The sequence below is a fragment of the Oreochromis niloticus genome, linkage group LG4 (assembly GCF_001858045.2).
Source record: "Oreochromis niloticus isolate F11D_XX linkage group LG4, O_niloticus_UMD_NMBU, whole genome shotgun sequence".
NCBI lineage: Eukaryota > Metazoa > Chordata > Actinopteri > Cichliformes > Cichlidae > Oreochromis > Oreochromis niloticus.
Genome location: NC_031969.2, coordinates 29,156,616 through 29,180,301, shown reverse-complemented (window position 1 = coordinate 29,180,301; position 23,686 = coordinate 29,156,616). Strand labels below are relative to the sequence as shown.

General features: G+C 38.2%; 3 protein-coding genes across 4 annotated transcripts; all 3 read right to left on the bottom strand.

Moving 5' to 3' along the window:
- Positions 1 to 1,459: 1,459 nt before the first annotated feature.
- elob (elongin B) lies at positions 1,460 to 7,014 on the bottom strand. The gene is made up of 4 exons (XM_003442535.5): positions 6,853 to 7,014; positions 5,711 to 5,845; positions 4,926 to 5,034; positions 1,460 to 2,723 (listed from the first exon to the last, which is right to left on the bottom strand). The coding sequence occupies exons 1-4, from the start codon at positions 6,955 to 6,957 to the stop codon at positions 2,611 to 2,613; spliced, it is 462 nt and encodes a 153-aa protein (XP_003442583.1). The 5' UTR covers positions 6,958 to 7,014; the 3' UTR covers positions 1,460 to 2,610.
- Positions 7,015 to 8,454: 1,440 nt separating this feature from the next.
- zgc:153292 (uncharacterized) lies at positions 8,455 to 17,206 on the bottom strand. 2 transcript variants are annotated; one of them, XM_005468978.3, is made up of 12 exons: positions 17,029 to 17,206; positions 15,344 to 15,545; positions 15,150 to 15,182; positions 14,933 to 15,051; positions 12,917 to 13,019; positions 12,721 to 12,753; positions 12,341 to 12,373; positions 12,005 to 12,238; positions 10,778 to 10,881; positions 9,485 to 9,650; positions 9,335 to 9,390; positions 8,455 to 8,993 (listed from the first exon to the last, which is right to left on the bottom strand). In XM_005468978.3, exons 1-11 carry the CDS (start codon positions 17,091 to 17,093, stop codon positions 9,346 to 9,348), a joined length of 1,137 nt encoding a protein of 378 aa, XP_005469035.1. In that variant the 5' UTR covers positions 17,094 to 17,206; the 3' UTR covers positions 8,455 to 8,993; positions 9,335 to 9,345. The 2 variants fall into 2 exon arrangements, with proteins under 2 accessions (XP_005469035.1, XP_005469036.1); XM_005468979.3 differs by having other exon boundaries at positions 8,455 to 8,981.
- Positions 17,207 to 18,186: 980 nt separating this feature from the next.
- Positions 18,187 to 22,480, bottom strand: rusf1 (RUS family member 1). Its single transcript, XM_003442537.5, has 14 exons — positions 22,138 to 22,480; positions 21,985 to 22,062; positions 21,790 to 21,904; positions 21,653 to 21,698; positions 21,358 to 21,390; positions 21,161 to 21,266; positions 20,853 to 20,954; positions 20,412 to 20,482; positions 19,727 to 19,911; positions 19,561 to 19,618; positions 18,764 to 18,828; positions 18,542 to 18,679; positions 18,393 to 18,461; positions 18,187 to 18,305 (listed from the first exon to the last, which is right to left on the bottom strand). The coding sequence occupies exons 1-14, from the start codon at positions 22,285 to 22,287 to the stop codon at positions 18,220 to 18,222; spliced, it is 1,302 nt and encodes a 433-aa protein (XP_003442585.1). The 5' UTR covers positions 22,288 to 22,480; the 3' UTR covers positions 18,187 to 18,219.
- Between the last annotated feature and the right edge of the window lie 1,206 nt (positions 22,481 to 23,686).

Below are 23,686 nucleotides of genomic sequence, written 5' to 3'. Positions count from 1 at the left end.
GTGTATGTATTAGTTTGTACAGAGATGTTTCTGATGTCAGTGCTATGGCAAAGTTGAAATGTTTACAGTTCTCACTTTTTTGTCTTGATTTATTTACCTCTTGAAAGTAGACCCAGCATTCGTAATTACAGTCACATATTGTTTTGTTCATTTGATTACTGTGTTAAAGAAATATGTCTCAGAAAGTTAAAGGTGAAAATAAACAAGAATGGTCAAATCTATTTTGAAGTCAACAAAAAGATTTTCCTAAAAGGAGGTTATTTACGCCACAGGCAATAAAAAGTCCCAACGTCTTCTTCTGTTATCATCACTATCTTGGTTGTTTCAGTCTAATTTTGATGCTTTCCAGTGAAGTAGATAGTAAATAGAAAAGAGCCAGAACGGTTTTATAACAGAAAACCAAAAGATTGATATCCATAATTATAGCAATAATTAAAAGACGGGATAAATAAGAGACTGCACTTCACAGTTTAGTGGTTTAGATTTTTATATGAAGCAATGCCCAGTTCTGGGTCCTACTATCATTCAGAGTAAACAACACATATCCTGCCAAATTAGATTCTGGCTAAATAAAGTTCCTTATTATTTAGAAAGCCAATTTAATACACACCAGTAGAAACTGCCCAGTGCTGGACGACGCCAGATTAAGCAAGACGTTGGTCTTTAAAAAAAAAAAAAAGTGCTACATGATGTATAACACAAAAAAATGAGCTTGGCACATAAAGTAAGGAAATGTGAGTATGGTATTATTTCTTTGTTGTAACAGTGCTTCTTGGCAATAAATCTTATACCATTGGAAAGCCTCCTTATTTCCCCTTAAATCAGCAGTGGAGAACTCCAGGCCTCGAAATCTTGTGTCCTGGTTTTAGATATCACCCTTGATCAACACACCTGAATCAAATGATTAGTTCATTAGCAGGCCTCTGGAGAACTTCAAGACATGTTGAGGAGGAATTTAGCCATTTAAATCAGCTGTGTTGGATCAAGGACACACATAAAGCCTGGAGTTCTCCCACCACTGCCTTAAATGGTGCCACATTTGTAAGGAAAATGCATTTGTGGGTTGAACAGCAGAGTATGTGTGTTGCAATTTGCCAAATCAAACTTCTAAAGCTGGCTTCAACAGATTTCCACGTTAAAATTCCCAAATTTACAGCCTGGCTCAACAATGGCTTTTGGCTCCTATGGATAGTTCCATCATTCATAACAGCTTTACAGTCTGTGTGTTTAAATAAGTCATCCACGTGTCAGATTTCCCAGCAATATGATTTTCTGTATGGTACAGACCTTCTAAGTAGCTTGTATTTCACTTTTTGGTGTTTTAACAGCAGCTGCTAAAACACCAACATCATGGCTTCAAAATCCAGGATCCAAGGCCACAGAAGCTGCGGCCAACATTTTACACCATCTATGTTCAAAGATTACTTTAATTGCATAAACACACAACAGTACACAGATGTGAAAAACAATTCTTTTAATGTTAAACCAGTTACAAGTGCAACTTTGATCATCACATCCCACTGTTTAACAGCCTCAATGTTCAAATATGCTTTTAAATGTAATATTAAACAGCTTCTTTTCCCACACCCACCAGGCCATTATATCCTCTTCCTGTAATAACAGACTTTTTTTTTTTTTTTATTATTATTAAGTTTCTAGATCATGAGACCCAGTGTTACACCATAATGTGAAGTTTTGATGTGCAGAAGTGTTTATTTCTAATACAACTTTAAATTTTTTTGAAAATAATACGCATTATGGTATTAACAGTGTAAAATACAGCACAAACTGCAGCATGACATAAATGAGCTATGGTTCCGGGATAAATGGGAGGCAAAATAAGCAGCCAGGCACAGCTCATAATTTAACCACGACGTGTCACCTCTTCACTTCAGACTGTCAAGCAAGTCACAGGCTACAACCAATCATTGCTGAGGAAAGGTGAAGAGGTCTCCATCAATGTTAAGAAGGGAAAAGTAAAGAATAATCGCCACAACTTGAATTTTGACTGCTGCTATGCCTGAAGACGTGTACTGAAGATCCAAATGAGTCATTCAGTCTCAGTAACTTAGATATTCATAAACTCCGAGCTATTGCAGCAACACATATCCAAACCACCCCCCCCAAAAAAGTTAATCCTAGTAATAGTTTAATAAAGAAACACAAACATAAAAACCTAAAAATGAGACACCTTGTCAACTCCCACTCTGAAGCCAGCAAATTAAAGAACACAAGTAAGGCAGCATCAGCCTTACTCCAAATAAAGACTAGAATTCATTAAATACGAGGTACAATTATTCATGTTCAGCCTTTACCAACCCCGTGGATGACTGACAGTGTCATGACAAGTCCGTCAGGTATCTCTGTGGGGTCTTTTGTGTAATTATCAATTTATCTAGCATGCGTTCGCCGATTTCAGGACAAAATGAACCACTTTGAAGCACCCTCACATTTACACCAAGGGGGAATCCGCGTTTGAAATTGTTTACGCCCAGCTGAAGATCGGTCGTCGGCAAGGCAAAACTTCACCCGCTGAGGCATCACTTCCCAAAAATTCAACCCCTCCCTTCGACCCCCTGTGTGTCCCTCTCGTTTCCCCCGCCCCTGAGCTCACTGTACAGCCTGCTCGTTGGCTGTGCTGCCTGAATCCTGGGGCTTCATGACGTCGGGAAGCTCAGGGGGAGTGGAGAAGGGCTCAATCCTCAGCTGCTCAAATGAATCATCTGGGAGAATGACAGAAAGTTAAAACACAGAGAGAGAGAGAGACAAAAGAGACATTAGACTTTGGAAAGAGATCAAAGTGAGATGAAAGGAGATCCAAAGAAATGAATACTTTTGTATCCAGGGGTACCTGAATTTTAAAATAACAGTTTTTAAAAATGCCAAAAAGACACAAACAGTTTTGTTTTGGACAACTAGACCAATGTTGAACACTGAATAAGTTAAAGTATTTTGCTTCCTTCACTGGAAAAATGGCATTTACTGAGTGACAAAGAGAAATGCTCTGGCAATCTTTTCTGGCAACATTCCCATTTTTCCTGTTTTCACTTGTATTTTAAGACCATCTCCCGGCAGTCGGTTTCTCTCAGGAAACTCCCAAACCTGCACGACTCTCAAACTTTACCATGAATAACTGGAATACACGGATCAGTAAGTTTTGTTCAGCCAACTTTGCCCAATTTGCCAGACTGTCTATGAAATGCACACACAGTACACACTCCAAATACAATTTCAACCCATCTGGCGGCACAAACTGGCAACCCGATTCAAAGGATGTGCCTTGCCAATCTCTGCACAGACACCACAGCTGAGTTCTAAATAAATTACCTCTTTTTACCATTTCATCTTTCTTTACTGCAAAGATGCAGTAAAATCGCAAGACATAAACAATGACAAGTTCAGCCACATATGCACCCATTTCAGTCTGTGTGACACAGAGTTATTGACTTTGCTAAGTTGGACATATTTACCAAATCGAACTTCCGGAGTTAATAACACATAATCAAAACCTTGTAAAAATATAAACGCCTCTTTCCAACTGTAGACAACAAGTTGCAACAATTTTCTTTGAAAGCTGGACAATTTAACAGAAGTGGTTATAGCTCACATTTGGCTTGAAAGAGGATAACATAATACAAAAACTTACAGTTCAAACAGCAAACTATGACTAGCTTTGCTTGCCCAATAGTTATGGTGGGAACATGTCCTATTTAACGATATTCAGGAAAGTACTTAATGCATTAACATGCTGGGCGTGAAAAATTCTTGCGAGCATTTTAACGCAGCCATTCTCACCGACAGCGTAATTTTGCAGTACCAATTTTTGGGGATCAAGCTCAATTTTTATCATGCAAATGAACAGGCGTCACCAAACAGACCACTGCAGTTGGCAACAAGTGTGCTTGTAGCTCCAAATGTGCACCGATACTGAATATACAAATAGTAAAATAATACAATTTTAGCTCAGACAGACAGCTAAACGCCGTTAGTTGGCTCTCTGAAATGATTTCTTTGCCTCCTCAGATGTGGTCCCAACTCTACCAACAAGGGTTCAAACTGCCCCACTGACATCTTGATACAGCTTCAACTCCTGTACCAAACCATGAAATTCTGCCTTCTTATCGGAACTGGACAAACCTGGAATCTCCGGTTCTTCATTTTCTTGTTTAAAAACAGCAGAACCGGCTCATCTTTGCTTGATGTTGACTCATTTTTTTTTATTAGTACATTCTTTTGAGGACACATTTTTCACAAAAAGCAACATTTTGGGTATGTGCATGTATGTTAAACCAGCGGTCCCCAGCCTTTTTTGCACCACGGACCAGATTATGTTCGACAATATTTTCACGAACCAGCCTTTAAGGTGTCGCAGATAAATACAACAAAATAAAACCGGTACCAAAAAAAAGAAGATTTATTCATAGCACACGAGAAAAGACCCAGGGAAACCGAGTTAATGATCAAAAATAACATTAAAAACCCTGAAAACCATAAATTTCACACCCTAGCATCAACTCTCGTGGCCCGGTACCAGTCTGTAGCCTGGGGGTTGGGGACCGCTGTGTTAAACAACAAGTTAACAACTGAAAAATTGGTGCTGTTTTTCGCAACATGCTGTGTTTGTATAGGCTTTTATATTGTGTCATCATAATGACTTCACACATCAGTGGGCTGATAAATATGCTACAACAGAACTACAAACTCCCAGATTTTGAAACTTAAATGTTGGCAGGTATGTTTTTGGAACTTTAGAGATAATTTGGATTGTATAGCGCATCAATGTGACAAGTTGCTTAGTGTAAACCAGAATCCAGAATTTAGAATTTGGCTGTTATCTTTTTTCCCCCTAAACCTGAGTTCAGATCAAGCGAATAAGCTCACTGTAAAAACTAGTATTGAGGTGGGTTAGAAGATGAACTACTCACCACTCAGACGAAATGCTAATCCCACCGTGGCCGGGGCCTGAGGCCGGGCTGTCTGATTTGTGAAGCCGCAGTTTCCAAGAGTTTGACTGTCATTAAGCAGCACGTCATCCTGAAGAAGAAAGAGTTAAAAGACGCAGACATCTTCAGAGATTTGCAGGATCAAGTTTGCAGGGCAGAAGGTTTTGTAACAAAGTGAAAATGGCGAGGCCTTGTTCTCTGATGTGAAGACTGCTTGTACTTAACGAAAAGCCAAAGTTTGAGGAAAGGAAAAAAAACAGGAAGTCCAGTGATGTGTTCAGATAAAACCTGAACCAAAGTAAATTAAAAATATTTAAACTTTGATGGGGTTTTTTTTTTAGACTTTCCTGATAAACTGACACTCAGAAATGGAGGACAAGCTTTTTGTCACTGACACTGACTCAACTTCACTTTTACATTGAGAGGGAAAAAAAAGGAGGGGGCGGGGGTGAGGGCTTGAGGAAATTTAGGACTTCCTTCTAAGTTCTGAAAATATGTTACTGTCACTTGCTTTCAGTTATAAACTATAAATGTGCTCCTGTTTGCTGACTGTTAGGGCTAGACATTCAGTGGAGACTTCAAGTAACAAAAGAAAACTTTCATGTTTTGTGAGAACAGCTTTGTCAAGTGAATAAAGAACAGGTATTAGAGCTCCAGCTTTTATTTTGATTAACAATCTCTTTTTTTGAGACATTGTTTAGAGTATAAAATTGTAAGGTAAAAGAAAAAAAATACTATTAACAAGGATTCGAGGTAATTTATTTCACCTTATAAAGCCTCTGATCTTCAGGTGGCCTCTTTAAAATGCCCTCCACGATGCGCTTCAGTTCGTAGACTGTGGTTGACTCTTTGGCATCTGTGAAGATGGTCGTCTTGTGACGTCGGATCATTAGAAACACATCCTGGAGTGAGATGAAGTGACAGAAGAAAATCAGATAGTGATGATAGTGATAGACACTGTAACCCTGATTCTCAGAAACACACGTCCTGTCTTACTGGATTAAGCTCAATTCTGTTTTCTGAGCATTTATATCAGATACTGTTCGTCTCTGTAGAGCCTACAGAAAGTGTCCAGTGCCATCACCAGATAGATTTATCAAGTGAGAAAAAGCAGGGAGACATATCGGTCCAATACAGGGATCATTAATAAATGCTCAGCTGGTTAAAGTTTGAGCAAAACAAACAGACGGTAGATAGGCGTTTATAAACTGAAACCGTCTCTGCTTAACCAGGTTATTCTGTGTGGGAACACTTTGGTAACTTTATGAGTAAGCCAAGTCACTTCTCTACACCTCACGTTTTAAATAGCCGCAGTGACACATAGCTTAGCTAAGGCAGTTTTAACCAAAGCTTCAGCCATCTGTTAACGCCAGCTGTAGCGGCTTCCTCGATAAACTGTCTTCACAGACTTGAACTATTAAGTTGACAGTTTGTGTTTCAACTCATCTAACTTTTAAAACAAGCCCCGCTCACGCTAAACAACCATTTTTATCTAAGTTATGGCATACATGGCAGCGTTAGCTGATAACTTTAGCTAGTTAGCTTTTGTGCGGCTAGATGGCTATTTGAGCCACAACAAAATTTGGATGACTTATCTCAAACAACAGTCATGTCTCTTAACTTTGATCGGACCCCACTGTGCATAACTTGCTATCAACTTGAAGAGTATAGCGCAACGAGCCACCATGAGCTACTGTATTGACTAACGCAGGAGAAGCTAGCCGATGCTAGCAAAGGTTAGCTAAACAAAGACATTCGTCTTGGAGTGATCGCTTTGTGACCAGCTTAGCTTAGCTGCTCAAATCAGACATTTTACCGCTCTGGGGAGGGTTTGCCGGCTGACCTAAAGTCGGTTTTTCGTAGTCAACAGGCCACTATATTCTGAGCTGTATGTGTTTTCCTCACTCACCATATCTTGCGGTTGGCTGCACACAGTGGGGAGAAAAACTGCACTGCACAACGACAACTGTGAGCTCAGAGCAGCATCAGGCAGCCACAGCTTTAACTCCACCATCCGCCAGCTGAGGGCAGCTCACAGCGCCGTCAGTCTATGCATGCACAAACGAATGCAACTGGAGAGTACGTCTGAATGTCTTATTTCTATTCATAACAACTGCTTAAATTATCAGAGTTAATCGGAGGTCCCGTTTTATGAAGGATTGCACCAAATTTAAAATAAAACAATGTTTTTGTTAATTTACAAAAAAGTCCTATTGTTTTAAAATAGAAATTTCCATAGTAAAGTGGGGGAAAAACAGGAAACTTTTCTGTAATTTAATGGTTTATCTTTTACTTAATTACTTTGGTGTAGTATGAATGGGTGACGTCGTTATCAGTATGAACAGTTTTAAATCTTATAAAAGTACAGTTAAAAGCGTAAAATGAGTGCCCTGCTTGAATATTGTTCAAAGCTAAACTGTGGGCCGGGTTAGAGTCATTGCTGGTCAGATTCTGGTCCCTGGGCCTTGTGTTTGATACCCCTGCCATCGATGGTTAGCAGACAGATTAGCAGATGATTTTACAGCTGATAGTTTTAGCAGTCACTAGAGTTAAAAAGTTAAAAAAAAAAAAAAAAAAAGAGTATCACCTATGACTGTTTTTAGCACGTGGGAATTGTGTTCAAATACAAAATTAATTGTATAAAGTGCAACGATTGTGTGTTTATCTATAAAATATTTATAATTATTGTGGATATTTATAAACGAGCTATTTGTATATATTAGGGCTATTTCTTTTATTTTGTAACTTTCTAATATATTGCATTAATTAATTTAATTCAGTCTGTTACTGTTCTTATTGTCTTGGAACAAAAGTACTACATAATTTCCTTAGGGATTAAAGTATTCTGATTCCAAATATATCAAAACCTAGGACCATAATGATACTCTTTACCTCTCATCTATTTTGTTGGGATCTGGGGTAGGTCAAGGAAATCTTAATTTTTTTCAGATTTTTTCTGATCTCGCAAGAAGCTTTCTCCTTTTGGATTCAACACCAGTAAAGTTTTGTAACATTGACACCTTTTAAACCATTTCATCATGCCTTCCTTCCCTCAGAGACGAGTGGGATGACTAACCTGACAACAGCTGAGGTTTGGTTTTCTGTCTTGACCCTCACGAGTCAGCAGTGCCTAAAAAAAGTGTGACAGAAAAACACACTTCTCCTTACTGTAAAATAAGAATAGCAGAAGTGAGTTGTAGGCTCGTCAACTGATTCTTGGAAGACTCGTAAATCAGCTGTTTGTGAGATTATTGTAAATAATCTCTTCAGGTGCTCCGGTTTACTCCGACAGTCTGAAGACATGCATGGGGTAACTGGCGAGTCTATACTGGCTGTAGGTGAGATTTTAAGTATGAATGGTTGTCCGTCTCTCTGTGTTACCATGCGATAGGCTGGCAACCAGGGTGTACCCCTCTCTCCCCTTAAGGTAGCTGAGCTAGCCTCAAGCACCCCCAGATTGGATAAGAAGAAGAACATGGATGGTCAATAAATAAAAACTATTCACTAGTGATTAAAAATGATATTTAAATAAAGTTTATTGGCATCTTTTACCTTTTTACAAACAGAAAACATCAACAATCAGCAGCTTAAATCTTACCAGTGGAGGTGGCTGAACTGTTTGAAGTCATAAAAATAATAATGCTATACTGATCAGTCTCCTATGGCTCAGAAAACTGGCTCGCCTTCCTATCCCTACATTTAGATTGTTCCAGTCTCAACACTGCAGACATGCTGCTATATATTTTAAGCAAGACATTTTGCTGCAGTGCTACAGCAAAAGACTGAATTAAAATACTACATCCAAAAATACTTGCGAATGAAAAATAGGTGGAGCATCTCAGTGTATCACAGACAAAGTGGAAAATGCTGTTGAAATGTGCAGTTTCATCAGCAAATCCTCTCCACAGAGCTCAGTACTAGAACATCCCGGTCCACTCATCAGGGTTTCCACCAGAACTAATACCTCCAGGACCGAACACATTCTTCTTCCCTGGTTTGCTGCTAAAGCGGCTCCAGTTTGTTTCTAATTCAAGTGACCTGAAAATAAAACTGAGACAAGTTGAACATCACTGTTAAGTCAGTTTAAAACAACACAAGTACCCAGTGTAGTGTCACTAAACTGCTATAATATCTTTAAGACGTCTCATTGCTGGATTTGAAATCATTTGAAGTCCTTCAACTGATTTCTGATGCCTGTTGAAAGAACACCTCAATAATCTAACCGAGAGAAAATATAAACCTGAATAATTGCTATAATAATAGTAATTACCTAATCCCAGTGATATATTCCACAAATTCACAATGCCCCATATGCTTCACACAGTTCCAAACAACAGTAAAATATAAAATATTATATTACAGTGTGGTGCACAACTCCACATAAAACTCACCGGATAAACTTCTATCTAACCACAAAGGCACTCTCTCGGATCTTGGAAAGTGGAAACTGTGAAAAAAATGGATTAAAAAAATACAGAAAGTCATTTTACTTTATCTGTAAGGTTTATTAAAGATTTATAGTTTTTAAAACCTACACTTACATCCAGTTCTCTGGGGAACTGAACAGGCTCTAGTCCCTTACAGCAGAGCACTGAGAAAGGCCTCTCCTTGGTGTCCGAATGCTCTTTGAAGCACAGACTGAACACTTTGGCAGGCAGGTAAACATCCCAGTCAGCTGCATGTTCCTCTATTAGATCGTTCACCATCCTGTTTGATTAGGAACATTACAGCACTGAGATGTTACTATGATGACAGAACATCCAGGTATTATGCACCGATTGTTTGTAATAACAATTTGGTCCATAGGTGCCAGATATTTTATATTTTGGGTTATTTATTCCCTTTTATCTCATTTAGAAAAAATATATAAATATTATTATAAAAGAAAACTACATCATCAGCAGGCAATTGTTGCTACACAACAGATACATATCAGACACTGACACTGATGAATGTCATGTTTCCAGTTGATAGACATTGGACTGCTGGGTCAAATATTCCATTAGCTCCCCAAAAAAACAAGTACTGAGAATCCACAGAGAGTTAAAAATTGTCCAGACTCTTTCAGCTCCAATAAAATGAGTGTGCCCTGTTTCAATAAAGTTTCATGTCCAGACATTGATTGTAAAGAAGCTAATTTCCATCTGAAGTTGATAGACAAAATTCTCACTTTAGTATATTTTTTGACAAAAAAGAAAAACGTAGAGCTCGGCTATAACTTTCGATGTTAAAGTAGATGGAAAAAAATAACAGCAGCTTTGGGATACTTGACATATGCTTTACTACCAGGTGGCTAGTTATGGTCGAGCTGATATAAACACATTAGCACAGATCTGGATAAAACTACTCTCAATAAAAGTTCATGTTGAGGGTCTCCCACTATCATCTGGTAGGAAGAAGATGATGAAAACAGACTACATTTCAGAGATGATCCATCAACAACACAACGCATTAAAACACGTTGCTGTGTGGTTTGAGTGACTCACTATGAATAATCCTGTTACATCATCACTTAACAAACAGATACTGATGTTTGCCCGATTTATTGGTGCATGCAGTTATAACTGCCCTAAAAGCATGAAGGCATCCAAAACCATTCACTGCAAAACCAATTTGGTAACAGAAAACTTCAGAGACTTTAACATTTGTCATATTATTAATAACCTAAATGTTTTTATCCTGTGTTAAAAGCTACAAGTTTTCACCTGCACCAACAAGAGAGTGAACTTTGTAGGTCATCCAAATTACAAAATGTATTTTGGTAAAATTAATAAAATCTGGACTATAAAATGTCACAAAAAACAAATATTAGCACACCCTGGCTTTTTACAGACCTGTCTATCAGCTGTGGTGTGATCATATCTGCGGTGCCCGTCTGCTGATGATAGACCAGAAGAGCAACAGCAACCTTCAGCTGATCTTTCAGTTCACGGTTGATCTGTCATTGGGAAGACATTCACACAGTATACAGATGTGTGAAACTGGACAATGAGGACACAGTATAACATTAGTTTATAACAAAAAGAAGTATCATGCACTATATTATGAGCTGGAAGACACAAAGGGCTTTTTCAGCTGGTGGTAATTCAAAGTATATGTTTAATTTAACAAAAATAAAACCAATATTATTTCATTAGCATTTAATTATCATAACATCTCACAGAATGGATAAAGTTTCATGATTTAAGTCATTCTCAGCACCATATTTTTATACTTGAACTCTAAAAAAAAATACCAACTGTAGTTTCAAATTGTTAACAGTTCAGATAATGTTTCTCATCTTGCTTTGGGCCTCAGTGCAGCCCTTAAGTTCATCCACTGTCTAAAACAAGCCAGTTTACCTTCCTTCTCTTCCCTTTAAGCCAACAGTCTCCTGACTGGCAGCCACTTGTAAACAGGAGCTTTTTACAGGAGGAAGGTGGAAACATCTGGTCTCACCGACATCATACAAAGCAAGACTAGAGAATTGTTCTCAGGGGATGGCTGCACATGCTTGACTTCACAGATTTTTATGCCAGATGCAGTTCGTGATGCAAACATCCCAAGGCTTCAATTTGACTATTAGAGACAGGAAAAAAGGGGGCAAAGTTCGGAGACATCGCAGGACTCCGTGATAAGTTGTGAAAATACGCTGTGGAAATCGATTCTAGCCATCAGCTGTACTTGTGTTTTGCAGAGAAAACTCATGGTTTTCAAACACAACTGTATTCATTCAAGTACCACAAGACAAAACTGTTACTCATTTGGTACGAACAAACCACAACAGTATATGTGTGAAAGAAAATAAGGAGGAGCATAATAGCTTCCCTTTATGCATTATATGATTGCCGAGTTGGTCTTGTGAAGGTTAAATATGTTCTTTGAATTAAAAGCATGTCACTATAATAACTACATATAGGTTTAACTGCCTTGGGTTTGGTTTTCAGACACTAATTCCAAGTCAGATTTATAAGGCACTTTAAAAAAAATGCAAGTTTCTAAACTTCAACTACATTTTTGATACTGATATGAAATCAGGTTTTGCAAAACAGTCCAGGCAGATTAATCAAATGTGCGCTCACTTTGTGGACTATGTCAAGAGGCAGTCTGGAGAGGATTCTCAGTGGATATCCAAAGTGGGCAATGATGTCCACGACGTGCTTTGCCACATCTGAAGGGAGGCACGCTGTCATCGGCACAGCTTCCACCCATTTGGAGTAGAAGTCGGTCACCGTCAAAATGTATTTGTGTCCATTTACTGTTTGGGGCAGCGGTCCACGGACATCCAGAGCAAGCCACTCCCATGGCTCCTTCACCTGCAGTCAGGATAATGCATCAGGCAGAGGGACAAAACCATCCAAAACCCTGGTTTGGATTTGGAGTAACACCTGCAGGTAATCGTGCTACAACAGACGTACCTCTATAATGTTTTCATTGTCTTTATCCTCAGGCTGTAAAAATGACAAAAGAGGAGGTGAATTAAGTGCTTCACGATATAAAAGACAAACTTTTACAGATTAAAAGGGTGTAAGAATTCTGCAGCAGAGACAGGAAACTGTGACACAAATGTGCCCAACACTCGGTGTCCTGATACCCGTGTGGAGCCCTTGGTTAAAGCTAGTCTGGCGAATTCTGTTTAAAAATGTCCCAGTAGTGGGTGAACTGGAAATATATGTGAATAAAAGTTTATTTTTTGTTTATGATCCAATCACGTGATCAGGCTTGTGGTTTTAGTGTTCATCCGTTCATCCGGTTTCTGAGAATTACACCCCTAGTAGACTGAAAATATTCTACTTACACTGAAATTATTATCTGGAGCCCAGTGGATACTCTGTTGATGCAGGTGGAAACACACACATAGATTAACTCACACTAATGAAGATAAACAGCAAGATAAAACATATCGGATACGCCGTAAATGCCATAAGATTAGCTAAACATAAACTCTCAAGTTATCCCAGTGATCAGTATGTATAAAATACAATTCCATTTACCTGTGGTACACAGTAATCGCCATGAAAAAAGTGTGGAAATGAATCGATCTTCATCAGCGCTTCATCAATTATAATCCTCCATTTGTCTGACTTTTTGGGATCTCTAATCATTAAAACAGAAAAAAGTTAAAACATTAAGGAAACAATAATATATATTTGTACAGAAATGATTAAAAAGATAAATAAAAGAACAGGAAAAAAAAATTGATTTATGAAGGAGAAGCTAGACACTTCTCTAGTGTTTGATTTGATTTTATCTTTATCTTTTTCCCAAGAGAAAACCTGTGATCAACCAGAAAGTCATCTTTGCCAACACAACAATTCCCAAAGAAACCTTTGGTTAAGTCTGAAAACTGGTTTAGTGACCTAACCAGTGGCCAGATCTCCAATGGACCAATACAGCAAACCACCATGACTGTAAATCTGTTTTTAAATGCATGTACAGCAGGAAAATGTCATCTTAAATGCTTTTATCAGCTTTTAAAAGAAAAAAAAGTTAGGTTTGATATTGTGTTATACCTGTAACCACACAAACTTCACTGTAAACCTGCAAACTGTACCATCCAAAACAACCTTTTTGCAAGGTTACTGTGGTTTTTAGGCTTGTGCATTAAATATATATCAATTTAAAATCTGAGGCGTTTGTATATTGTTAGCTGCTTCTATAAAGACATAAATGAGCCACAATCTTTCAGCAGGTAGCAGCTGACAAACCAGATTGTTTTTATACCTCTGAGAGAAACTGACTGGTCAGAAGTAACATGTTTAGTCCTTTTATCCTTTTTAATCTTTTGCTTTTCTTCTAAAACTTCTAACAAATCTTAAATGTCCCTCACTGAGCACAAAACAAATATTTTTCTCAGCAAATAAATATCAAGCATCAAAACCAAGCAAAGAAGAACGCTTTGTTTTCAGAATTTATGTGCATATTTGAATGTGTAGCTTATGACTACAAGGCAGCACTTTTTAGTACACCTGTTTGAACGATATGAAGTGCATTAAACTAAACTCGAGACTACAAGTTGGTCAGCAATGTGGCTTTCTTTCCCAAACTACACTGTCACTATAAATATACAGTGGAATATATTTGATTCAATCTGAGACACCTAGAAACTATTTCTCATAACCTCATTATGGAGCATCTGTGAATGTTAAAAGCTCAGCGAATATATAACAAAAAAGTTGCAGATGCAGTGAATTAAAGAGCGATGAAAACAGGAGGAGGAAGTTGGTTTTAGAGAATAATATGGAAGGAAAAACTGTAATGCTGCAAATATTATTTACCACAATCTAAATTTTGATCTCTAAGCTCATCCAGTCTTGTTTCCTTTATTGAACAAACACTGCAAAAATTAAACCTTTCTTCATTTTAAAATGTTATTAATAACATACATGGCTTGGCTCCTACCTATACAGCAGATCTGCTGAGACTGAAAAGGGTCGTCTGGGTCTGAAAAGGTCTTTTAACTGTTTTACGCTTTTACTTTAAAACCAGAGGTAATAATGCTTTTGAGGTTGCCACTGCTAAACTTCCCTCAGCTTATCAGGTTGGCTGAATTGTTGGTTTTCAGTGACGCCTCATAACTCAGCTTTTCCTTAATCGTTTGACTGTTGTTTTGTGTGTATGCAGGAATAAATGTAAGACTAACTGCATGTTTGATTATGTACACTTATCCTTAATGTGTGGTTTTATTCAAACGGTTAAGCACTTTGTAAATATGTGCTTTACAAATAAATGTATTATTAATAATTAACAAGCAAATATGCACAAGAAGCTAATGGCAGTCTTCAAACTATAAACACTGACTTATTAGAGGTATAATTAATGATTAAAGAAACTGGCTCCATAGTGTAGCTGTTCACACATTTGCCTAAAAAGTGAAAGATACCAAAGAAGAGACACAAATCCCTGATGAAGGGCATCAGTACTGTGCATACTGAAGCATTACTGCTTATTACTGATTTAAGAAAAGAGGACTAGGACAGTAGAAAGTCTCTTTGTGTGTAGTGACATACCCAGAGGTCTCTTGTTCTGTCTGGCTGGGTTCTTTGCTCCGGACGCGGTCCTCTGTTGCAGGGAGAGCTGATGTTGCAGATGCAGCCAAATTCTTCTCTGAGCTTTTAGCACCAGGTTGCTGCATTCACAATAAAAGAAATAACACATAATGTATTTAGAAAAATGAATAACATTAAACGTTAAACAATAAACAGTTAACTGTCTGGGTCAGCTCACCTTGTGTCGTTTACGTCTCGGGTTAATGGCAGCCTGTATCAAGGAGACAGTAACAACACCTTTATTTTTAAGAAGCCTCTGAGCTTGAGAAGTTTAAACAGAAAAACGGGAGGAGTTTCATTATGCAGCTTAAAAAATTTCACAAATGTTTTATTTTTAAATGATGACAACAATTATCTATGATACACACAAACCTTCTTTTTCTGTGTGTTGTCAGTCGGTGTAAATATGGTGGGAACCGCATCTTCCCGAAGTGTCACACTTTTGCCCGTTTTGTCAATGTACTGCTCCTCGAAGTGATTGATGCACAGAACAGAAAAGCGAGTCGGCGTCCAGTCCTTCCACTTCATGTTCAGTACCCATTTTTTAAGTTTTCGGGGGTTGTACAGGGGAAACCTGCATGCACACACAGAAAACATTTTTTTCCCCGTGTGAAAAGTAACTCACTAAAAATCACGTAGAGTTCAGTAAATTTTACCTGTTGACTAACTCTGTTAAAACTAATTATGATAAGCTACATGTAAAATAATACTCAGTATTTCCAGAGTGATATACTGAATGTAAGCAAGATAATTAAACACTTAAACAACAGAAAAACATAATAATAAGAGCATAATTTACAGTTAAAGGTCTCAATCAGGAGTATTTTTGTCTCATAAATGTAATTTAGAGGATCTTTAGTGGTCTTTCTTCTTCTTCTTCTTTTTTCGGTTGCTGCCTTTAGGGGTCGCCACAGCAGTTCATCTGCCTCAATCTCAACCTTTGCTTAGCATCCTCCTCTGTCACAGCAACCCTCTGTATGTTCTCCTTTACTACATCCACAGCTCCATGTTCAGCATCCTTTGTCCAATATATCCACTGTCCCTGCACATGTCCAAACCATCTAAAAATGCAGCTCTCTAACTCTGTCTCCCAACACTCAACCTGAGCTGTCCCTCTGACACACTCATTTCTAATCCTGTCCATCCTGGTCATTTACAATAAAAAAATCTTAACAGCTCAAGCTGCACCTCCTGTGTTTTTGTTAGTGCAACCATTTTCAAACCATAAATAATAGCAGGTCTCAGTAGCATCTTGTAAACCTTTCCTTTTACCCTTGCTGCTAGCCTGTCAAAAATCACCCCTGACACTCATCTCCACCTGCACTCTTTTCTTCACCTCTCTTATGCACTGTCTATTGTTTTGGATGGTATGCAAACTCATCTACCTTCACTGCCTCTCCTTCTTGCAGTGTCACACCTGTGTCTCTCTCATTTCTCTTCTCTCCAAAGTCCACATCTTCACACCTGTTCCCTACTGTCAGTATAGGTCACAATGTTCCCTGCACACATCACAGTCCATGAAAACTATGGACTATGATGTTTGTTGGTGAAAGAAGCACCTCAGGGCTGATCACTGATACAATCCCACCAGCACCTTAAACCCTTATGTCACTCCTACAGCACACAGCTCACAAGTGGTTCTCAAATGATTTGACTTAGAATTTAGTGTGAATAAAACCCCTCTATTGCAACTACATTTTCTGCAGGTGTGATTTTTAGAGTTCGGTTTGTTTTGGGTAAAAAAAATGCTTAAAAATCCACATCTAAGTTATACACCTTTGTAAGAGGGCATAAACTTTCTTTGTTTATGCCCTTTTTGCCTAGTGAGCTTGTGTACACGTCTCGGTAACTTTACCAGGTGCACTCCGAACTGCACTCCCATGCATACAGAAAAAGATCTAATTATGTGGGCTTAAAATGTTGAGAAAAGGTGGAAAATGTGACTCTTAACACTGATACAAGCCTACTTCTGTCAGCCACTGTTACTTTACAAACGTGCTTCTAGCTGTTTGTTGGTTTAGTTTAACGAAAAAGCAGCGCTACTATTGAAAACTTACTTAAAAAACTTTACGTCTGGATCGCTCGAGGTGTCGCAGTTGTAGGCACACTTATATCTCCCCATGTATGGTCAAATTTCGGTCAACTTAGAACCACAAAAACCGATTTTGATGTTGCTAACGCTAAAGTTGTTTGAGAAACGTCTCAAGCTAACAACGCGGACACTTCAACATCCGGAAGGACATTTCAAAATAAAGGTCGCATTTATCCTTCCTTACAAATATGTAGCCTTTTTTTGCATTTATCATTAAAAATTAATAAGATTTATGATTGATAATTAATAAGATTTTTTTTTTTAAACATTGTGGTATTTGTGAAAATTCCTGATATTAAGATTATTTTTAACCACATGGTGAAAACTAGAGAAAATTAATTAGCTGGATCCATAAATGTGATCTCTCTTTGAAATGATCTCCTGAACTAATAGCGTTTTCTTTTTTTGGGTAAAGTCTACAATTTCGTGTTATCGTTCAGCAACTGTGGTTTCCCCAGAAAGACATGTCCTTAAATCACTTGTTGTCTTACTGTAATGTAATAAATTGAATTTAGGCATTAAAAAACATATGTACTTTAAAACACAGCCACAATTCACGAAGACTAAAATTGACTGAGAGGACTGAATTATGTATCTATTATGTTTACATTTACTCTTATAGTGATTTTTGTCTCATTTTGTAATTTCACTCGTATTTTAATCTACTTTTTCATTATTTTTTTAATGACAAAAAAAACAAAGTTAAGAACAATAATTAAGAAATAGCCCTGTGGCATGTAAGAAAACTTTAATTATTATTATTATTATTGTGTGTTTACGTACTAGTAGTAAATTTAAATTCTAATTTTACTCAACGATGTTTCGAACTTGACATATCCGCTTTGCACCGGATGTTGTTGCTCCCTCTTCTTTGTTGTGCATTGATTGGTTAAGGCAGTTTAATACCGCCCCCTTCAACAGGAGGACGATCACATTTTGTTTTTGCAGCTGTACTTTCATATTTTCTTAAGCAAAATACCCACAAAAAAAGCGCCAAGATCATTTTCTCCATGGTGATCTGCAGGGTTTTTTTTAAAATTACTTCAATAAAATATTATTCCTGTAAACATATAAACTATTTTTCTCTCCAGAGTTGGGGCAGCTAAATGAATCAAATCAGGCATACTTAAAAACATCTTTGTTTATTTAAAGCTTCTCAGCTGCTTTTTGTTTTCCACTCGACTCTCCACTCATCCCAGTCGATCATGGTTCGTTTCATGTCCCATCCTGCAGCTTCAGCACCTGCAGGTTACATTTCCAGAATCATGCTTCCACTAAAGGAATCAAAGAGGATGATTGGTAAGTTAAAGCAGTTTTGCATGTGCTCACCTTTAAGGAATGGATTGAAAATGGCATCCATCAGCTTGTGACTCTCGTGCACCATTTCCCAGTGACCTTCTATAAAGAAAAGAGGAAGTTTTACAGTTCTTCACATTTAAACAGTCTATTTATAAACATGGAAGGAGGTAAAGGCTCACTTTGCTGTTTCAGTGCAGCCCCTGTAGCTTCTCTGGAGTTTGACGAGCTCAGCATGTTGCTGAGTACTACCGCCTGGCACATCGCTCTGATTTCGTCACTCGCTGAAGCTTCTGGTCCCAAACAAACACATACACAGCCTGCGAGAAAGACAGGAGGTTTAAAATAACTTTCCAAGTATGTAAACATGCTGCTTTTCTTTGCATGGGTGGAAGACAGCATACCATTTCTGATTCCTAACAGGTAAGGCATGCTGTTTTCCTTCAAAGCCAACTGAAGATCTTCTGGGCTGCAAAATGAGCAGAACTATAATGAAATTCCTTTTAGTTGTATCACATATTTCCGAAGTGTTTTTGACTTCAACGTATAACAGACCAGTGGCTCACAGCTGGAATACACAAACTGTGGCAGGAGGATGAATCTTTAGATAGCCCATAAATTCATCCATAAACTGTTAGTTTTTTAAGATTATCAAACTTTTTGCCCGTCACTGTTTCTGTGTGTGATTTAAGATTGAGACTGATTTGGGGGTCAAAGGAAGGTGAACAGAAGAGACAAGGAGGCACATGAAATGAGAAAAGCCTTCTTCTTCTTCGCTTCCTCCACTTGCATCTTTGGTGTGAGGAACTAAGATGCAAGTAAGAGAATTGAAAACATGCAATTTGAGAAATGAATGTTTAGAGGGGGTTTGGCTGACTATGGTAACTTGTTTCTGCCACAAATGAATTTTTTTGGGTGTCCATAAGTAAAAGCTTTCGGGAGAGTATCTCAGAAATAAGATAATTTTCAGATTTAAAATCTCGACTTAGCTCTGTCGTCTGAAGTGACCAACATTTGGGTTTTGTCGTGCTTATTATTTCTTTTTTCTTTGGGTGGTAAAAGCAGCTTGTCAGTGTCTGACTTTAACTATTTAATAAAAACTTCCCTTTTCTGGATTTTTCCTCCTTGTCTCACTTTTCCCCTGCATACTTTCATTGCTATTGCAACATTTAAATGCGTGCAAACCAAGTTTTGAAATCACCTCTGTGCAATCTCCTGCAGCCTCACTCCAAGCTTCATCGGCACAGTTTGCCCAAACTCTAAAAGAAAATCAAAAACAAAACAGAAGACAACTTATTAAGATTTACTAAGACTCAACACAGGACTCAACCTTGCCAATGCGATAGCACAAAAAACATAATTCTTACCAAAGAAAACTGGTTCTCTCTGATTGGCCTCTGGTGGACTCAGGATTCGTTTGTCCTTCAGGTACTGCTGCAGTACGATAGAAAGCCGTGCTTCATTGAAGGTTTCCATGACAACTGAACGGACAGCCTTGTAGTTGGCAAAAAGATGAAGCACGGTGAAGAGGAAGAAGAGGCAGAGAGTCAATCTAAACAAGACAGAAAGGGAGAAAGAGACGGAGGTGGGTGATGTTAGAGGCATGAAACACTCTAAAGCAACAGTTCACCCTCATTATTATTTACTATTGCTATGTTTTTATTATTATCCTATACTTTGATTATCATTTTTTTTGTTCTTCTTCTTTATTTTTTGGGTTTCTTTGATAACTTTGCTTGCTGTGCATTACTTTAAGTCAAATTTACTTGACCTGATCCTTCTAGATCATTTTGTCTGGGTTTGGAGATACCAGCTAAGGAGATGTCCACCTTGTCTTATAATATAATAAAACTGTACCACAATCACCTTGAATGCTCAAAGTGCCCAGAAAAAAAAAGTTTTTCTCCAAAACTAGAACCTCACATCAAAATAATCATAAACAGCACCACAGGCTGGAGGAAAATCGTGTTTTTCGGGGTAAACTGACCCTTTAAGAATATAATTAGTATTTGAAATAATAACTAAAAACATAATTGAAATAACAAAACTTACACTGGATTATCAGTGACGAGGGGAATGAGAATCAGACTGACCAGCAGTCCGGCCAGATTCACTAAAGTCTCCTAAAGGAAAACACAGAGATGATGATGTTATGATGGCTTCACAGATTTGCTACAAATTACCTATTTTTTACTATGTGTCTCAGGAGATAACCAATGTATACATAATAAAATGTATCTGCTTCAGTAGCAGGGACCTGAAATGTTGCTGTTATTATTAATCAAACGTGCTTTACCTGGTTTAACTTAAAACTACCATTAAAGGGCCTTTTGTGCTTCTTTGTATAATATATCCTTTTATAATTACCATCACATTACGTTTCCATCCTGGTACATTTAAAACATTGAAAATATAGACAATGAACAGTGTAAAACTGCTCACATTGGTTAGCTTGATGATAAACAGTGTGATGAAAGTAGGAGTGGCAGCTACCTGACTGCCATCTTTGGCAGAGATGTCAGCCATGTTGTCTCTGCGGGCCTGATGAACAGTGAGAGCCGCTCTGGTCGCACCACCTGCCACTCCAACAATAGACTGGAGAAGACAAACACAACTGGATGACATGCAAGATAACGCAACGTAACGTTTTATACTTTTCCTGCATCCTTGCACCTGTGCTGTCCTTGGTCAACTAGACTGAAATTTCACCTTTATATTACCTATTTAGCAATGGGAATAGCCTTTTAAATGGTGTACATTAATTAATTTTGATCAGAATTAACCTGTTTTTTGTTTGTTACCTTGAATATCCCTGCAGTGCACACAATGAAGGTGAAGCAAGCAGGAAAGTAAGGAGCCAATATTTCCATGAACATGGCAATGTCATTGAGCACGTCAGCAAAAAGTCTGGTTGGGAATTAAAAAACAAACAAAAAAAACTCAAATGGGTTTCCAGTGGTGACTGGACTGACTTGACTCTTACACATTTAGCACATACCTCCATTTTTTGGCCTCAGAGTCCAGCTTACTCCTGGAAAAACATGAAGAAAATTACTTTGAACATAATTTCTATCAGAACAAAAGCCAATTCTAAAAGCCAGTGTTGTATATATATGAGAAAGCACTGGCAAATGGCATTGAAGGAAATACTGATAGAATCACTTCCTTAAATTTGCTTAAAGCACTGAATTTTATGCACTTTAAAAAAAAAAATTATCATCAGTGGCAACAGTTGTAGAATCTAAAGTATTTGCTTTTGCACACTGGGTTAGATCTTCTCATATAAGCCTTACCCTTTCCGCCAGGCGAAGAGGATTCTTCCCAACATGCCAGTCCCATCTGCAGGGAGACACATTTGCTTGTTATCAAAACACCAGTGAGATCAGCATGAGCTGTGCAGGGTTAATGTAAATGTACAGTATTTTTCCACCTTTGAATAACCAGGTAACAGTGGCTGCAGCTACGGTGGCCTCCTGGTTTCCAACACCAAAACCTCTGAGGGAAGCCTGAGTGGCGAGAGTCCCTGACAGAGAGCTGGAGAAGGCCTGAGAGAGGAGGAAGAGCGTGACTGAAGAGGTTTAATGTCACAGATATCTAACTATCTCTGTTGTATCATCCACTGTACCTGCATGGTATCCCAGAACTGGTACTGCAGGTAATCATCGCTCACACTCTCTGGATAACCTTGAGGCAGAAAGACGCTCTGAAATCAAAAGTTCAAACTTGAGGTTGAAGTTTGCAGTCAGTGTAAGCACAATGAAGTTCACTTGTGCCTTACTTTAAAAACTCCAAAAACCGAGTTTCCTCCTGAGTGACCTTCACTCCCATCTCTCCTCCTCTCCATCACTCCATCTTTTGATACATACTTCCAGGACTCTGCACTGCCATATCTCTCTGTTGCCAAAACCACACCTTTGTCCGTCTCCATTTATACTTTTAAGAGCGATAGTCGGAGGGGTGTAAACGATTTTTTTTAAACAAACTGAGCAATTCTGCGGCTTCAGATCCACTGGGATGCATTTAATTAAAGCCAAGCTAAGAGTGGACTTCAGCGTGACAGAGCCGACGTGTCCTGTTTTGTTTTCATTTGTGACGTTTCCGGGTTTGCTTCCGCACTCATAGTTTCCCTATCACTCATTGGTGGATTAGAAGTTCAAGGCGGAGCCCCAACAGAGACGCTCAAATGACGTCAAATAAATAGTTTTTTTTTCCTTTGCTTTTTACGGTCATGCTGGCGGAACAATAAATATTTTCCATAATCATGTGTCAGTTAACATGAATGAACTCAGATGATAAAAAACAAATACTGTCAAATAAAACACAAAAAACGTACACAAGCAGGATAAATAAATAAAATATAAACAATAAATAAAAATAAAAATGTGATACCAACATTGCAATGCACATTCATTTAAGACAATATCTACAGTTTCTTTCCCCTAAATTTCACCAACCTTATTTCATACGGCTGCAATGAACTTCACGTATTTTAACTATTTTTCCATTCTTTATCTTCCAGGTGATTTAAAATTAAACATAAAAGTATAAACACAATACATACAGTTAAATAAATAAACAAATAGAAATGGTTCATCCTGTCCTGGTGTGGCACCTGCTTTCTCTCTCTCCCTCATTGCTGTTCTACCTTTTTCTCCCCTCTCTGTGCAAGTGAATGGTGATTAACCAATCCTTTACAGCAGTGGGTGTGGTGTCTGATAACCCAGAGCAAGCACAGCTGTTGTACACCTGAGCAATCATCCTCAGTATTTAAATTCAGAGTGCTGCTCAGGATTGTTAAACTGTTTTTGTGGTACTGTTATTTAGGGGTTTTAGTGCAATTATAAACTGTTTGCTTGGGTTTAACCTGTGAGACGCTCACCTGCCTTTCATTTCCTGTGTTTGGGAAACTCTTTCGAGAACCTGGACCTATCTGCATACCTGCTTTGTCCATTCCCCCTTTTACCAGCTGGAAAATAACCTGCCTCATGGACGCCAAGCCCAATCACAGTACTTTTGCAAAGACAGGAGGTTGGTGAGAGGTTTTTTGGTCCTCGGGAATTAACACAGTTTCTGAGGAAACAAACTTCACCGCTGCAGAAAGCCCAGATCAGTCATTAAAGTTTTGTACCTATGGACCATTTGCTTAACTACCAGTTTATTAACCAGCTAATTCTTGAGTTCTGGTTGCTTATCTTCCTTGCAAACCCATCTGTGCTCTACTGTATTTACTTCTGTTCTACTGGTATTAAAGTCAAGTTAAGATACACAGACTACCACAAACGTTATAGCTGTGACACTTTTGTAAAACTGATTTAATCCCATTTCAT

What these genes read in the sequence shown, in the direction of transcription:
- zgc:153292 (XM_005468978.3), bottom strand. Translation starts at nt 17,093, where the DNA reads ATGGGGAGATATAAGTGTGCCTACAACTGCGACACCTCGAGCGATCCA. An exon ending in GCGATTACTGTGTACCACAG is followed by an intron (nt 12,754 to 12,916) that starts GTAAATGGAATT and finishes CTGCATCAACAG; the next exon opens with AGTATCCACTGGGCTCCAGA. An exon ending in AGTTCCCCAGAGAACTGGAT is followed by an intron (nt 9,391 to 9,484) that starts GTAAGTGTAGGT and finishes TTTTTTTCACAG; the next exon opens with TTTCCACTTTCCAAGATCCG.
- rusf1 (XM_003442537.5), bottom strand. Translation starts at nt 22,287, where the DNA reads ATGGAGACGGACAAAGGTGTGGTTTTGGCAACAGAGAGATATGGCAGT. An exon ending in CTGCAGGAGATTGCACAGAG is followed by an intron (nt 18,829 to 19,560) that starts GTGATTTCAAAA and finishes CTCATTTTGCAG; the next exon opens with CCCAGAAGATCTTCAGTTGG. An exon ending in CCTGTTAGGAATCAGAAATG is followed by an intron (nt 18,680 to 18,763) that starts GTATGCTGTCTT and finishes TCTTTCTCGCAG; the next exon opens with GCTGTGTATGTGTTTGTTTG.
- elob (XM_003442535.5), bottom strand. Translation starts at nt 6,957, where the DNA reads ATGGTGGAGTTAAAGCTGTGGCTGCCTGATGCTGCTCTGAGCTCACAG. An exon ending in AAGATCAGAGGCTTTATAAG is followed by an intron (nt 5,035 to 5,710) that starts GTGAAATAAATT and finishes TTTCTTCTTCAG; the next exon opens with GATGACGTGCTGCTTAATGA. An exon ending in ATTAGCATTTCGTCTGAGTG is followed by an intron (nt 2,724 to 4,925) that starts GTGAGTAGTTCA and finishes TCATTCTCCCAG; the next exon opens with ATGATTCATTTGAGCAGCTG.